The sequence below is a fragment of the Chenopodium quinoa genome, unplaced genomic scaffold, assembly GCF_001683475.1.
Source record: "Chenopodium quinoa cultivar QQ74 unplaced genomic scaffold, ASM168347v1, whole genome shotgun sequence".
In the NCBI taxonomy this organism is placed as follows: domain Eukaryota; kingdom Viridiplantae; phylum Streptophyta; class Magnoliopsida; order Caryophyllales; family Amaranthaceae; genus Chenopodium; species Chenopodium quinoa.
The window spans coordinates 357,999-375,962 of record NW_018744026.1 but is presented as its reverse complement, the minus strand read 5'-3'; the positions used below and the strand labels follow the sequence as shown (position 1 = coordinate 375,962).

General features: G+C 38.2%; 1 protein-coding gene across 1 annotated transcript; it reads right to left on the bottom strand.

The window, feature by feature from the left end:
- Window positions 1-2,263: 2,263 nt before the first annotated feature.
- LOC110690321 lies at window positions 2,264-3,210 on the bottom strand. Its single transcript, XM_021867147.1, has 2 exons — window positions 2,861-3,210; window positions 2,264-2,543 (listed from the first exon to the last, which is right to left on the bottom strand). The coding sequence occupies exons 1-2, from the start codon at window positions 3,208-3,210 to the stop codon at window positions 2,264-2,266; spliced, it is 630 nt and encodes a 209-aa protein (XP_021722839.1).
- Window positions 3,211-17,964: the final 14,754 nt, after the last annotated feature.

Genomic DNA, 17,964 nt, shown 5'->3' with positions numbered 1-17,964 from the left:
GTGGATTTTTCTTTAAGTATAGAAAACCGCTAAGTGGGCTTTCCTCAAGCATGGAAAGCGTTATCGGTGGATTTTTCTTCAAGTATAGAAAACCGCCAAATTCCTTTGTCGGCTTTCCTCAAGGATGGAAGGAATTATCGGTGGACTTCTTCAAGCATAGAATGACACCAAATTCATTCGTCGTCTTTCCTCAGGAACGGAAAGTATTATCCGGTAGGTTTCTTCAGGCTTAGAAAACTACCAAACTCTTCAGTCGGCTTTCCTCAAGCATGGAAAAAGTTTCAACAAATGTCACTCGGTGGATTTCCTTCAAGCATAGGAAGCTTCCAAATTCGTTTGTCACCGATACACTGGTGCTAGATACGTATTCTATCCTTTTACCCTTTTATCTGTAGAACTAATATTTTTCTGCAGGTATCAGCGTATACAGAATGATTTAGGATCGCAGAACATCTTAAATCATTCTCCATCCCTATCGGCTACTTTGACTATCGTTTTCGAAACTGACGTTTCTACAAACTCAGTCAAAGTGGGGGCTTCTATAGACACCTAAAAATGTCTCCCCAAAACCAAACCCGATGATGAACAACCTTTCACCGCCACTATTGGTCGGGTTAAGTATTTAATCCCGACAGTGTTTAAAAAATCGTATTTGATTAAATTCATATTTTTGAACGGTCCATGGATTAGTCTTGATGTTTGGTAAAAGCATATTTTTTATTTCAGCCCAAACTTATTATTTAATTTTAGCCCAAACCCTTTTTTATTTTATTTTGGCCCAAACCTTTTGTTTATTTTTATTTTAGCCCAAATAATAATAAGTCAGAAAAGGCCCGAAATTATCAATCGGCACTTAAAATGCCGAATGAAATTAGGGTTAAAAATGTATTTAGACGGAAAAGTGAGCTGGAAATTCCCGCGCCACGGTAGACAGCCACCGTGTCATGGGAATCCTTCCCGTCTGACGGTGGGATTTCCCGTGACACGGGAAGTCTGCCGTGACACGGGACATTCCGTGTCTTTTCCGTGTAAACCCTTAACGCGTTTTCTTTCCCGTTTTCTGAAAATTTCCAGCGTCACACTAAAAATGTACCATGTCACGGGAAAGTTTGCCGTCTGACGGTTGGACTTCCCGTGTCACGGTACAGTTTGCCGCACGGGATAATTTTTTAGGGTTTTTATCATTTCAGGGTTTCGTGTGCTCCCTCAGCACATTTTCCCTATAAATACCCCCTCATTTCTGATGTACAGGGCATCAATTAATTCTTTAGTTCATTTCTCTCTCTTCTATGCTTTAGCCTAAACACTAGCCTACCCTTTTCATTTCAAAATTCCTTCTTCAAGTACTCAAACGGGTCCATACTTTACTCGTGGTTCTGTCTTTAAGCCAAGGCGTGAAAGGTAGAAATGTTTGAGGGTTTGGCCCCAAATCAATTCTACTTTATTTAATTTAATTTAATTGTTGTACTATTATTATTTCCTTGAAGTTACTAACTCGTTTCTTATTTTGTAGTTGCAAACAAACAGAATCAAAGTAAGAATCATGTTCCTTTTATTTCTATTATTTTTCTAACGATCTTATATTGATGGAACTATTGTTAAATTGCTTCCAATATTGATGTTATTCTATTATATTTATTATGATCACCATATTTGGACAACCGGTTTAGGATCCTTTTTAACCACGCCTAATAAGATAATTATATGTGTGCATTAATATTCAACCAATTTAGCTAAATAATAGTTTAGAGCGAATTGAATATTTTGTTTGTATGCCTTTGAGATCACAGGAATGATTTTCAATATAAGAATTGAGTAGAGGCCAATACGAGCGAATGTGACTCCATGACTCACTTCGTACCATCATCCCCGATCCTCTTTTCGTGGTTCCGAACCATATGGAGTTAGTAATCTCATGGATTATGAATGGGGTGTAACCTTCACGGGTCAATCGTTGTTGCCTGTCGTTGTCCCATTTCGTGGTTGCCTTATAATGATCCGTAAACGGTTTACAAGTTCCTTAAAACCTTGTTGGTGGCTCCCTACTTTATTTGTCCCTAATCGTTGTCCCTAATCGTAATGTCAATTCCTACTTCCTATGAGTGCCAAGCATATTCACAACATGATTTAACGTAGGCGCACTTTGAGCGACACCTACAGCAGGCGGATTTGATGGTACCCTGAGAAGGCGTCCATGAATCTTAGCAAGGCGTGCCCGCTGGTGGAGTCTACCAGCTGATCGATCCGTGGCAGCGCGTAACATTCACCACGGGCCATTTGCTTTCTTCACCATGACCACGTTGGCTAACCACTCTGGGTAGTCACAAGGTTCAATAAATCCTGCCTCCAAGAGTTTCTCCACCTCCTCCTGGATTACTTGATTTTTCTCTGTGAAGAACCTTCGCTTTTTCTGCCTAACTGGCTTAATGTCCTCCTTCACATTCAGCCGGTGTACCACGACTGCAGGGTCAATTCCGGGCATCTCATTAGCGAAAAATGCGAAAATATCCTTGTTCTTCCTCAGCAGCTCTACGAGGTGTACCCTACTCCATGATCAATGTCTTTCCTAATTTTCACCGTTCTCGAGGGGTCACCTTCTGTGAGCTCGACTGTGACATGCTCCCCACTGGGAAGTGGTCTAGCCATTTCCTCTTATGCAGGCTCGAAGTTTTCCATTGCTAACTTATGTTTATCCTTTTCCTTGTGATATTCTTCACGCCTCCTTTTCCTTCACTTCCTCTCAGCCTACTCAGGGGCCCTTCTCTCTAAGCTAGGATGATGTCTGGTTTTTGCGGGCTGCTTTAGGGCAGTTAAGTAACATTATTGAGCTGCCTTCTAACTTACCCTGAGCTTTGCTAACCGTCCCTCATTAGTTTTGTAGGCCATGGCAAGGTGATAGGTGGATACCACTCCGCATATCTTGTGGAAGAGTGGTCTTCCCATGATCACATTGTAGGGTGAAGGAGAGTTTATCACAAGGAATTCTGCTTGAACATCATGCCTTCTTGATCTGTCACCCACCCGGATTGAGAGCTCGATTATGCCTTCCAGGGTTAGCCCTGATCCATTAAACCCGGTGACTTTGTAACTCACCCTCTTCAAATCTTTCTTGTCCAACTTCAGCTCCTTGAACGCGCTGATGTATATGATGTTGGCTGAGCTGCCTCCATCTATCAATATCCTATCCACTTCATAGTTTGTAATTCTCATTGTCACTACCATTGGATCATCATGAGGCTAAATTATGCCCTTCTGGTCATACTCGTCAAACGTGGCTCGTTGCTGCGGGGGAAGAGGTGGCCATCTACGCTTCTCATTGTCGTTTATCTGATGTATCATCTCCCGCAGGTCAGCCCGTGCTCTACTAACTGTTCCTCTATGCACTGGACCCGCAGTGATCACATGTACCCTTCCTTCTGGTTTTCCATCTCTATCTTCGTCTCCAACGGGACCACTATGACCTCCTCTGCGGTCAGCGCGGCATGTTCAATCCTCGTCCCTCCTTCTGGGAGGGTCATCACGCTACTTAAACTGATTCAAGTACCCTCTCCTGACTAAATCTTCTATGTTATCCTTCAAGTGTGTGCATTCCACAGTGGTGTGGCCATGGTCTTTGTAGAAGTCACACCACTTGCTGGTATCACGGTTCCTATTAACCATCCTTGGGGTCTCTGCCACTTATCACCATCTTTATTCACACTGAATATATGAGACCTTGAGTAGGTTAGTGGGGTATATTGGTCGAACCTCCCAGGCCTTGGCCCTCTCTTTGGATCTGACCTTCTCACCCCCACTACTCTATCCGCTTCTCTGCGACTTTGCTCGGCCCTGCTCGGCTAGTCAGCCCTAGGTGTGTTCTCTTCCTGGGTGACCTCTATCCTCTTAACTAAGTCACCTGGTGCCTTCCTACTCAGCATTGCTCTTTCAGTCTCGTCTGCTTTGATGAACTCGTGCGCTTAACCTAGCGCTTCAACAAGTGTTTTGAGGCTCTTACGCCCCATATATGCTCTAAATGGTGAGTCTGGTAGTAAGCCACTCTGCATTGCTAGTAGTGCTACCTCTTAACTCATATTTGGGATGGTTGCTGCCTCTTTATTGAATATGGTGATAAACTCCCTCAGGGGCTCGTCTTTCCCTTGAACTAATGACATCAGCTCGGTTGCATTTTAGTTCGGTCTACCAGGGTTATGAAATGCTCCATGAACATTCTCTTCTACTGGTTATACGAGTATACGGAACATTTGGGAATAGCTTCATACCACTCCTCTGCAAGCCCCTCCAGGGTTGGCGGGAACGCCTTACACCAGACTGAGTCCGTCATAGTATAAAATACCATGTGGTTCTCAAAAGCTGACATGTGGCTTTTGGGTGTTTTGGTTCCGTTGTATCTGCAGCTCGGCATCTTTACCTTCTCCATTGGTTCTTCCAGAATCTTCCGGCAAAATGGGGAATCATATGGGACAACCTAGATTCGCGCTCGTTTGTCTCTCTCTAGGCTAGGTCCCCGCTCTGAAGCTGGCGACCTGCTGTGGGGGACCTGCTTCTCCGGGCTGACCTGAGCTGGAGTTATTTCCTCCACGCTCCATTCTCGATTCAGATTACAAGCTTCCAACTCCAATACCCTCTTCCTCAGTTGAATGAGCTCCTTTTTCTCAGGGGTGAGGGCAAGGGAAGCTGGCTTCTTTGTTGCGGGCTCCACGGTTGCCGTTGTCGGTGAAGGATTCGCCCCCTTACCCATATTGGTAAGGAACGCCGGCATTGCTGCCAGCTGCTCCTTACTGCACTTTGAGAGGTTCTCCAGGATGGCCTGCATATTTACGGGCTGCGGTTTTTGGGTTACAGGTGTTGAAACAATGATCTCATTGTTTGCGCCTGTTAACGACATTCTGTATTTGAAAATGGAACTCGATCCTGCCGGATCGACTGGTTTCGACGTCGCTTTAGCTGCAGCCGATGTCGATCCGATGGGGTTGGATTTCAGAGAGATGGTCGATTTGGGATTTTCGGTGGATCCTTTTGGATCGAGCGTTACTGAGGGTGTTTTTTGTGGTGTTTGGTTGGTCTCATTAGCTTTGGACATGGGTTTCAGTACAGTTTCTTCTCCGGCCATGGTGGTTAGTTAACTAGTCCCTAGCTCAGTTGGTGAACCTCAGGTTAGATGATCCTACTCCTCCTTCTAGCGCCAATTGTTCCAAGTATGGATCCAAGGGTTCTGCTGGGTGAGCTGGGTCCCGTCAACAACCTACACAAGGCACCGCACGTAAAATGCCCTCGGAGGTGGCTCGAGGAACCCCCCTCTGAAGCTTAAGTTAGAGAGTGTTTAGAGAGAGAAAGTGTACTTAGTGAGATGTAGAAAGTATCATAACTTGAGTGTCTAACCTCCTTTCCGTTGTACTTTACCCTCTATTTATAGGCGTACCATCTCCTTCGTGGAGATTTCAGCCTGGTCTAACCTGCGGGCTGACTCCACCGGGCTGATGAGCCCTCCTTAATTGCTTTCTCGGCAGTAAGTGCGCACCCTGGGGGCTGGGCGATAGTTCAGCGGGAGCTATCCTATAAAACAAGTATACATAACTTAGCCATAACAATTTGTTTCTTCATTGATGTTGCTTCAAATACATAAGTCTGCATGTTTCTTCACCGACACTTGTCAACCAAATGGCTCTTAGAAAGCTTCAATTATAGCATTGCCCATCCTAGGGGATCATTATGGGGTGATCCGAGCACGTACTGTTCAAAGACATGCCTAAAAATGAGACTATAATCAGAAAAATGTCATTTTCACCATACTAAAGGCCTCTTTTTGTAATTTCAGTGGACCGAATGCATCAAAGTTTTCCATGATTGCCTATCTAGAAAGGGCTCATTAACCTAAAGAGGTGTCAGAGACATCATCTCCCATATAAGGGGATCATTAGCCCTAAGGGGCGTGAGACACATCATCGCCAATCCAAGGGGCTCATTAGCCCTAAGGGGCGTCAGGCACATCATCGCCCATCCAAGGGGCTCATTATCCCGAAAGGGCACAAAACATATATTGCCCCACACCCAAGGGGCTTGGCCGCCCCAAACGGAGTCAAACATAACAATAAATACAATTATACATAAGTTAGACATAACAATTTGTTTCTTCATTGATGTTGCTTCAAATACATAAGTCTACATGTTTCTTCACAGACATTTATCAACAAGGAGGCTCTTAGAAAGCGTCAATTATATCATCGTCCATCCTAGGGGCTCATTATAGGGTGATCCGAGCAAGCACCGTTCAGAGACATGCCTAAAAATAAGACCGTCATCAGAAAAATGGCATTTTCACCATGCACTAGATGCCTTTTTCGCAATTTCGGTGGGCCAAATGCATTAAAGTTTTCCTTAATCGCCTATCTAGAAGGGGCTCATTAACCCTAAGGGGTGTTAGACACATCATCGCCCATCCAAGGGGCTCATAAGCCCTTAGGGGTGTCAGACACATCAACGCCCATCTAAGGGTGGAACTAGGTTGTTGAAACTAATCCTCCCACGGTCAAACTAAATTTATAAACACTTAACAAACCTATATACAAGTATAGAGGCAAGTGAAAGGTTGAACCCAAAGGAACGGTAATGTTCAAGCGCTCTCAATTATGCGCCTAGGCTAGGTCGAAGTCTAAGGATAAAACGAGAACACTAACAACTAACACACATAGAAACCAAACAAATAAAGCACTAGGAACGGGATCAACAAGCAATCATGAAAATTGTAGCAACTCGGGAACATTATGTAAATCAATGGTTGTGAAGACAAATGGAAAGCTCAATCAAAAGAGTCAACAAGCTATCTCCTAGAGGTCAAACTAGCGCCAACTACGAGAGACTCTAACTAGGAGCATCACTAATCAAGCTCAATTGACAATTGCAATTCCTAAATCAATTGTCTGTATCATTAGAAACTACAATTCAACCTAGCATAATTCTCAAGGCCTAATCGAATTACACACATGAAAACTTTAATCACTTTAATCTCAACAATTAATCAACACAATCCCCAAATTAAGCACAATCAATCAATCATACAAGTTTCACCTAATTCCTAGCAAACAACTACTCTAACATCATCATCTAATCAACTAACAACTAAAGAAATCAAGAATCAACAATGTATGAAGAACAACTACACTAATCAATAATCAAACATCTAAATCAAACCAAACAAATATGAAATCAAACAAAACAATAAATGAGATACAGTTTAGAAATGATCATTGATAATAGAGAAGATCTCCAACACAATTGTCACCATTGAATCTTCAATTTGTCAATCACCATTGAAATTCCTCACTCTCTCTCTCTAAAATCTACTCCTAAACTAACCCTAAAACTAGAGAGATAAGCTCTCAACTAAGCTAAAATTATGATCAAAATCTGCATGAAACGTATTCTAAACTTGCCCCAAAAATCGAGTTTACAAAGGTATTTATAGAGGCGCGAAAACAAAAACCGAGCAAACAAATACCCAGGAAGGTGCGCCCGCGCTTCAGGGGAGACGCGCCCATGCTGCAAGGATGGCGCGCCCGCGCTTGAGCCTTGCGCGCCCGCGCATCCCTTGGTTTTTTTGATCTTCTTGCGGCTTCTTGCGTTCGCTAAGGTCTTCGAATGAACGCACAATCTTGATGATGATGAACACTAAGTGAGGCAGTCCCAAAAGCACATGATTGTGAGGCAGCCCCAAAAGCACATGCTTGAGAGCGCAAGAGCTAGAACTTGGAGAATCCACTTCCTTGCATCTTGAGCTTTCCAATTTCCATGAGCTTGCTCCAAAAGCTTCCTCCACCTTAGTAAATCACCAGTATCAAGACCGGAACCTTGTATAATACCTACAACCATGAAAATAGAGCAAATAAAGAAGAAAAGACTAGGAAAACCATAGAAATGCACAAAAGCTACAAAATAAGAGGGGAAAGGTAAGACTAAGACCAAAAGCATAAAACTAAGCATTTATTAAATATGAAAGCCATGAAAAGAGGGTAAAAAAAACCTAAATTCACATCAAATGGGTGCCATTTATGACACCCATCAGTCATAACTTATGCCAATAAGTGTAATGATTCTCTTTTGCTCTCGTTTGTTCATGGAAAGGACCTCATCCAAGTTAAACTTGCTAACGTAGTTTGAGTGGGTAGTTTTTGAAGAAGAAGGATTCTTGTTCTACTTTCCTTTCCAGCCACTATTATTATTCTTGGCCTTCTTGTTGCTAGGAGGAACATTAAGGTTATTTGAATCAATGAGGTCTTGAATGTGATCCTTGAAGGTAAAACACTTTTCGGTGGTGTGACTATGGCCTCTATGATTTTTACAATAAGAGTTTGGATCCCAATTGAGATATTCTTTTTTCAAGTGGTGGGTCTTGACTGGGCCAACAGGATGAATGAGACCTTGACCATGAAAATAGTCAATAGCTTCATCATAAGTCATTTCTATTGGTGTGTATTCTTCAATGGTCCGTTTTTCTAGTGGCTTAGGAGCGTTGAGTCCTTCATTAAATCCTTGGTTGAAATTTTGTTCGGTAACTATCATCCGATTTGCTAGTCCTTCTACCACATTCAAGAGCATGGCAATGACATCTTGCAGTTTTTTAACGTCTTCTTTTATACTTGACAAATTTTCCTCGGTATTATCTAAGAAAAATTCTTTCATCCTCCACAATCATGGCCACTTCATCAATAGAGGTTATATAAGCTATCTTGATCATGGGCTCACCTACAGGTGCTATAAGGAGTGAAGGATCAAAGGATGTTTGATCTTCTGCGATGGCTAGAATCTTGGAAGTTTTATTGTCATCGATGAGGTCTTAAATAGCTTCTTTGAGTTTTCAACACTCCTCAGTGTCGTGACCCTTTCCTTGATGATATTTGAAGTGTTTATTAGGATCCCACTTAGGTGGCCTGGCTTCTAGAACTTGGTCTTTGATAGGTCGTATGGGCATGACTAGTCCTTTGTTGTGTATCTTTTTGAAAGTTGTTTCGTAACTCATACCAAGAGGAGTGAACACTCTTTTCGACCTTTGGATTTGTGGTTTAGAGGTGTTCGTAGCATGTACTTTGTTAGTGGGAGAGGAAGAAGAAGGATGGTCGTTCTTCTTTCCTCTCGCACTATTATCTTTCAGAAGGTCATCTTCAATGTCAATGCCTATATTATACACAGCCTTGAAAGTATTCAAGTTGTGTTGGTATTGTAAGTTCTTTGCATATTTTTCTTAAAGGATCTTGATGAACATCCTTAAAGACTCTTTTTCGATAGGAACCTTAACCATATTAGCAGAATTTTCCCTCCATTTGTTAAAGAAAGAAGTGAACCCTTCGTTTTCTTTTTGTTTAACATCTCAAGTTGTCTGTGGTATTTTTCGTCTTAGATGTTGCACTTATATCTATCTACGAAAGCGTTTGTTATGGAATCCCAAGAAGAGGTTTTCTCTTTTCCAAGAGAAAAGAACCACTGTTGACAAACGGTTTCTAAAGATAGTGAGAACAAAGAATGAAAAATCTTCTTATCAATCCCCTTAATATTCATTATAGTTTCAAAGGCCCTTAAGTGAAAGTTAGGATTTTCAGTTGGCTTAAACTTAGGGATGTCACTGGCATTGAATTTTTGCTGAAGAAGTTTCTTGTCCACTGAGACCCCTTGTGAGCTACAGCCCTGAAATATATAGTCATTGGATATTTTGCTCAAGCTTTCTTGCATGAGCTTCATTTATTGTTGCCTTACAGGGTCATTGACTTTAAGAGCTATACTCTTCATTAATTAAGTTAGGTTGGCCACATCCTTCTTGAGTTCACTAACTTCTTCCTGAGACGCCATTATCTTCTTAGCCTTTCTTTTTCAAGTAATTGGTTTTTCAAAAAGTGAGACTTGAACAAAGGTATTGTCCTTAATTAATTGCCCTTCTCTCCTTGACCAAGTGCTGTAGAAAGGGAAGTTCAGGGTAAGTTTATCATTTTTGACTCAAGCTCTATTCAACATGCGATAGTTGGGAGGAGACCATAAAAAAAGTATGATAGAAGAATTTTAGTAATAAGGCGGACCCCTGTAGACACCCATTTGTGACTCCCCAAAACCAAACCCAGTGATGAGTACCTTTCACGTCGAATCATAATCGAATGAAGTGAAAGTGTGGAAAGTTTAGTGTTGCGGATAGTTTTAATTCATTTCTCTTCTCTCTGTTTTTGAAAACTTATTTTAAGAAAATAGTCAATCTAGTTTGGTTGGTCCATTATAAGGATCCAATAATGGTGTAGTTGGATGGGGTTTGAAAAGACCTTTCCAACGATATATTATAAGCCCAATTCCGATGAATATCGAGGAAGTTATGGCCAAAATACTAAACTGGGCCCGATTTGGTTTTTATATGCGGCCCAATGATCTAGAGGAGGGGCTATTATTAATTATCATTTCTAAAGCTATTAGGATTGATTATAGTCTTTTAGAATACTCTAGGAGGTTCTTTTAAATCCTAATGGAGTTAGGATTGATAATTATGTTTTAAAGAGTTTGAAATTGAATAAAACTACTCCTTTTAAGAATCCTTGTTTTGGTACGAAGTGGAATATATTCAATTTTTTATTTTCGTGCCTCATAATATTTATCCAAATATTATATGGTTGGATAGATGTTGAAATTATCTTTCCAATGATACATTAAAATATTAAATCCGAGTTACAACGAAAAAGATATGAATGAGACATGAAACTTTATCCAAAACTGACATCCTTCCACTATTTTGGACATATCTTTTTATCTACAAAATATTTTAATCTGATTCTAATTGGGTTAGAAAGTAGACTTTATGAGCTTTCCAACGACATATTATATGCCTTATTTAGACTTTCGAATCAAAAGATATGATAAAAACAAAAATGCATGAATTTCTGGAATCAAGCCTGGCGCCTGGTGCTAGCCATTGGCGCTTGGCGCCAATAAGCTTGTGCTAGGTCGGCTCTGTTTTGCGTGCGCCAATCTTGTTTTACGTGCGCCAAGTGCTCTGTTTTGATATTTTATCTTTTTGGCTGAGTTCTCTATAAATAATGTATTAAAAACTCCGTTTTCATTCACCTACAATCAGTTTTCATTCGCAATCATTAATTCTCTAATTCTCTCTTAATCATTCACCAACTCTCATCAAGATTTTCTTGATTATTTTCTCTCTCTCTCTCTCTTTTCTAAACCTTGTTTCTTTCACATACAAAATTCCGCATTCGCAAGATTTAGAAACACCTAACCATATTCGAAGTTGCCTTCGCCCTAGACATGAAAGGTTTAATTTCTGAGGGTTTAGTCCCAAATCTCTATTTCAATTATTTAATTTAATTGTTTGTTTATTATTTTCTTTGAAGTTACTAACGTGTGTATTTTGTTATTAGAAAGAGGTACGAGGCATCAAAATAAGTACTTTAATGGTTTTTTAATTGATATTATGATGTAGAAATCATGCTTAGGTTGTTGTTATGATTCCTAGTATCATGTCTAGGGTAATTTTAATATCAAGTATGATTAAAAGTACGATGCTTCCTATATTCTTCCTAATATTTATGATTGTTAGTATCATGTTAGGGTTAAAGATTTGATTTTTATTGCATAGTGACATGCTAGGGTTTGTTATTAATCTTGTTAGTATCATGCCTAGGATCTTGCTATTATTATTATGGTTTAATATTAACATGAACATGATTATGATTATAATTGTTATAATTTATGATGATTATGATTATTATTAATATTGTTATGATGATTATTTTATTTATGATTATTATTGTTTTGATTATGATTATAATTTTATAATGATGATTATATTTATTATTATGTTGCTTGATATTTATTTTTATCGCTTGGTCACACCTTTTAAGCATGTTTAAAGGGAATTTGTACTTGTAATCATGCTTAATAAGATAATTAATAATCTTGTTTAGGGTTAATTTGATTATAAATTCAAGTGATCGCCAATAATAGTTTTATCTGTGCATTTATATTCAACCAACATAGATAAACAGGTTTAGGGTTAATCCTATTGATTGCATGTTAATCAGAAAGCGCACATGAATACGATCAGAATAAAGTAGAGGCCTATTATTAGGGCAGGTTCAATCTCTTTTAGGTTGGATTTGTACCTTCATCCCCGAACCCTTATTTGGTTCTAGACCTTATGGAGTTGACGATCTCTTGGATCGTTAAGGGGTGTAACCTTCATCCTATTTACGGTTTACAAGTTCCTAAAACTTGTTGGCGACTCTTTTGCTCTATCTTCTTCCCTTTTGGACGCCACCGTACTTTAGTGTGTGATCACAGTGGGGTTCAATCTAGGGGTTAACGCTTGAAATTATTCCCTACAACCCCCAACTCAAATGACGAAAAAGACGACTCTTACGAGACTCTCTAGACATGGTCAAGATGTGACATATTAGGTGTGTGCTTTAATAGTAAATGTTAGTGACATACTTTGACTCTTTTGTGAGACCATGGGACTATGTTCCTAGACTCTATTAAGGACTGAATTAATTTATTGCCATTAATAAACTGATTAAATCGTTTTAGCAAATAGATTAGCCTTTCTCGTGATGCAGACTCGAGCAAAATTACAAGCTGTCGTCACTGTCGCCAGACGCTGATAGCCAACGCCAAACGACGAGGTCGTTGCCTGGCGCCGGACACTAGAGTGCGGCGCCACAGTTCAAATCTTTGTGCCATTATGGAACATCGACCTAGGATTGTTTCCAATATTTTTCTGTAAAGGATTTAGCCTAAAAGTATTACTAAGATGATCAATTTATTAGACTTTAATCATTATCAATTAATTAATTAAATTAGCAAAGTCCTTTAAGTCATTTTTTTATTTATTTAACTTATACATAAGTCAAAAAAATGGTTAGGGGAAACACATATAATATGCACAACAAATAATGCACAAGTAGTCATATTATCACGATATGATGCAATGAGTTTGCAACCTAACCATGGCTCTAGTTCTCTAAAGTTCAGGATATGGGTTACTCAAAGAAGGTCCATGGTTATGAGTCTGGATGCACCGCGCAGAAGCCTTACCTTTGAAAGGGTTGGCGTGTGTGGATGGGACCCCGCGAGTTTAACTTGCTTCCATGGTTTGGTGAATTCAACAATCTCGGATGTACCCTTCGTTGCCAGGAGCGTTCGATTGGGTAGATGGAGCATGAATTCCCAGAGTGTTATGTCCATATGTAGAACACATATGGGTTTCAGAAAAAAGGGAAAAACTCAATCAAGAAGTAAAATCGAGCAAACAGTACTAGAAAACTAGTCGAAAAAAGAAAGTAGATTTCTTGCTCGGTAGTGGAAGAATTTTGCGCAAGAAAATAGTGTCATCACCAGACACTGGCACCGTATCCAGACGACAAGCTTGTCGCCAGGAGAAGGCGCCATCATTTGGCGCCGACACTGTTTTTCTCAACGCTAATTCCTACATGCCTCAGCAGCATTCTATTCTTGACTTTGCCAGTTTTTTTCGTAGCATTATTTCGATTTTAGCTGTGAAAGATATTTCCCTAAATTCCTACTATGTTTTTGACTCATTACCGATGGTCTTTCCAATGAAAACCTTTCTATGCTTATGACAATAATGTTAATCAAAATTACGCAGATGAAATACTTTGAACTTTTTGAGTCTCATCCACTCATTCTAAGTAATTGCCAAAATAAATTTTAGTAATTAAAAAAGAAATTCATCCCCAATGCTGTCGCCAAAGAACTGTAGGGAATATTTCAAGCTATCCCACACTTAAGCCCCACTGTGATCATACACTTAAGCATGGTGGCGTCCAAAGGGAAAGAAGATAGAGTAAAAGAGTCGCTAACAGGTTTAAGGAACTTGTGAACCGTTCACAGGGTGAAGGTTACACCCGTTAACGATCCAGGAGATCGTTAACACCAATAGGTCTAGAACCAGGACTTAAAGTTCGGGGATGAAGATACAAATCCAACCTAAAAGAGACTGAACTTGCCCTAATAATAGGCCTCTTCTTTATTCTTCTCGTATTCATGTGCGTTTTCTGGCTGACATGCGATCAATAAGTTAATCCTGAACTTGTTTAGTCTATGTTTGTTGAATATTAATGAACAAACAAATATATTATTGGCGATCACTTGAATTATAATCATATTAGCCTAAACAAGATTATTAATTATCTTATTATGTGTGATTACAAGTATAAATTCCTTTTAAACATGCATAAAAGGCGTGATCAAGCAATAACAATTAATATATCAAGTATTATAATAATAATCAAAATAATATTCATAATCAAAATAATCATGTTAAAGCATAATAGTATTAATAGCAAGATCCTAGGCATGATATTAACAAGATTAATAACAAACCCTAGCATGTCACTAAACATCAAAGATCAAAGCTTTAGCCCTAACATGATATTAAAAACGAAATAGGAAGCATCATAATAATCATACTTGATATTAGAAATATTAGTTAGCCCTAAACATGATACTAGGAAGCAATAAAACATTCTAACATGAAACTAGGAATCAATAAAATAATCTAAGCATGATTTCTATATCAAAAGATCAATAAAACAATTAAAGTATTTACTTCGATGCCTCGTAACAATAAAACAAAATACACACGTTAGTAACTTCAAGGAAAATAACTAATAAAAATAATAAAATAAAATAATTGAAATAGGGATTTGGGACCAAACCCTCAGAAATTATCAACCTTTCACATCTAGGGTGAAAACAACTTCAATTTTGGCTAGGTGTTTATAGAGCAAATGTATAAGGAATTTTGAGAGAGGGAAGGTTTAGAAAAAGAAGAGAGAGAGAGAGAGAGAAAGCTTCTAGCTTTTAGAGAGAGAGAGATTGTAGATGATTGTGGGTATTGATGATTTTAAAATAGGGAGATATAACCCTATTTATAGGAAAAAATAGCACGAGATCGAAGAAAATCATATTCAGAATAAAATACCTCCTGTCACAAACGACAAGAGTCAGCGCCAAAAGACAAGCTCGTCGCCAGGCGGCGAAGGTTAGCGCTTGGCAACGACTCAGTCGTCTCGTGCTGGTCCAAAAACCAACGCGATTTTCCACGCGTAATTACCTTTAACACCGATTGCAGGTAATTATGCGTCCGAGCAGTTTTTGAAATAAGATTTTATATATTTTATTTTAAATAAAACATCTTTTAAAAATAATAATTAATAGTCCCTCCTCTAGATCATTGGGCCTAATCTAATTTAATCCATAACTTCCTCATAATTTATCGGAATTGGGCTTATAATATCTCATCGGAAAGCTCTTTTCGAGCCCAATCCAACTACACTATTATTGGACCCTTATTATGGACCAAACCATATTGGACTGGCTATTTTCATAAATAGGAGTAAGAAAAGAAATATTTTTGAAAACAGAAAGAGATATATTTTAATAAAAGCATCCTCATCACTAGACTTTCCACACTTTCACTTTGTTCGACAATCAAATGTTGTGAAAGGTATTCATCACTATATTTGGTTTTGGGAAGACACATTTGGGTGTCTACAAGCCACTATAAGAAAAAGACATGGCCGCAAACACAATTAGCAGAACAAAACAAACAACACACACGTTAGCAAAAAGCTGAGTAATCATCACATATCAATATATAAAGAACAATAGAATAATTCATATAATTAACTCTGTTAAACAATATAGTTCAAAACTACATTACACATATACACCTCAAGGGTTAAAAACTTTATACTATGTCCAACCTCGAATTAACTCATACCCAATAAGTGTACCATGCTCTTTGTTCTATACCTAGCCTTGGACATGAGTAATTCAAATAACAAACCTACAAGATAAAAACTGGAATACTCTCAATAACTAGAAAAACACCTTGAACCAGACCCCATACGGGTCAATTCCCACTATAGGGGACCATAGAGAATTAATAAATAAAGATTATACCTAATTCTTAACTCATGATCATTATCTTATTACCAACATGCCAAGGACTAAGGTCTATAACACCGACCCTCAAACCAATAACAAAATAATATTCTCAACCTTTTGATCTCATACATTGATCAAATAATCATGCACAACTAATTTATATTATCTCAACAATGGCACATATTCCCAAATAATGTAGCAATTTGATTAAAAAAAACATCTCAACTCTTAAGGAAATAAAACTAGAACCCAAAAATTATTATTTCTCAACCCAAAAATAATACTCTACATTAATAGTCATAAAACCTCAATAAAACAATACTCCCTACATAAAGACCTTTAAAACCATAGAAAAATAATAACACGGTCAATCAATGTAACAAAAATATACGATACTCAAATTCAATCAAACCATATAAAATCATAATAATTAATTATATATACAGAGTACGAATAATAAATCATATCACACATAATATGAAATATAACGCAAACATCTCCAAGTTTCGTGTGATTACATATAAAAAAAACATATGAATATATGATTCCAATGCATGAATTTATATAGTGTGATTACCTTATAATAGTTATTAGGCAAAAATTAAGCAAGATACGTACTCCACCTTCACATTCAGCTATTCACGCACATAACTTGAAAGTTGGGAGAAGGTAATTGATTGCTCAATTTAATCATGGAGATTATAAGTATTAATTACATATATGGGATTGCTATAAATCCAAGGACATAAGGTGAAGAGAACGAATTTTAATATTTAAACTTATGGTAGCAAAAATATTATTAGGGGTAAAATAGCTATATACGCTTAGAAATATAAAATCCTCTATAAATTAAAATAGGGTTTTAATACCTTCCGAATTCTAAAATAAAAATATGAGATTAGGAAAGTTATTTAATAAATAAAAATAAATAATTTTTCTTCAAAGTATATTATATAAAATCACAAAATATTCGGCTATTACAATCTACCCTGCTCAAAATAAGTTTCGTCCCGAAACTTAAAGTTAGGAAAATTCGGGTATTACAATCTACCCTCCTTAAAACTAGTTTCGTCCCGAAACTTGGAAAACGAAATTAAAGTTTTTCCTCACTTAGTATAATATTGTTGTACTTTTTGTCATACCTTTACCTTTTTGTGTCTCATTGAGAACACAATAACTCAAAATAATCGTTAAAATTGTGAAAACAATACAAAAATAACTGAAAATATAGGGAAAAAGTGGGAAATTCTACCGCATTCTATCCCCCTAAAAGAAAATGAGTTATTTCCCCGTAACTCAACATACCTGAAACAACTCAGGGTATTTCTTTTTTATTTCTTTTTCTGCCTCCCAACTGGCTTCCTCATATTCTTAATTAGACCATAGCGCTTTCACAATCGTAACATTGTTATTGCATGAACTACGCACTTTACTGTAAAGAATTTTGGCAGGTCTCTCTTCATAGCTTAAACTTTGGTCTAGCTCAAAGGTTTCAAGTTGTAGCACATGAGATTTATCAGGTATATACCTTCTTAATTGAGAAACATGAAAAACATCATGCACTTTGCTTAGCTGCAAAGGTAAGGCTAACCTATAAGCTACCTTGCCTATCCTTTGCAGAATTTCATATGGACCAATGTATTTTGGGCTCAGTATTCATTTCTTTCCAAATCTCATTACTCCTTTCTTTGGTGATACCTTTAATAACACCTTGTCACCAACTTCAAACTCCTCTTCTCTACGCTTTAAATCTGCGTAGCTCTTTTTGCAATCTTGAGCTGCTTGAATTTTAGCTTGAATTTCCCTTACTTGGTTCACTGTATCTTTAATCATTTGAGGCCCTAGAATCATTGTTTCACTTATGTCGTTCCAACCAATTGGACTACGACACTTCCTCCCATATAATGCCTCAAATGGAGCCATTCTTATGCTCGCATGATAACTATTATTATAGGAAATTTCAATCAAATCCAAGCTATCCTCCCATCCCCCTTCGAAGTCTATAACACAAGCTCT

What these genes read in the sequence shown, in the direction of transcription:
- LOC110690321 (XM_021867147.1), bottom strand. Translation starts at nt 3,210, where the DNA reads ATGAGAATTACAAACTATGAAGTGGATAGGATATTGATAGATGGAGGC. An exon ending in TACAAAACTAATGAGGGACG is followed by an intron (nt 2,544 to 2,860) that starts GTTAGCAAAGCT and finishes ATCATGGAGTAG; the next exon opens with GGTACACCTCGTAGAGCTGC.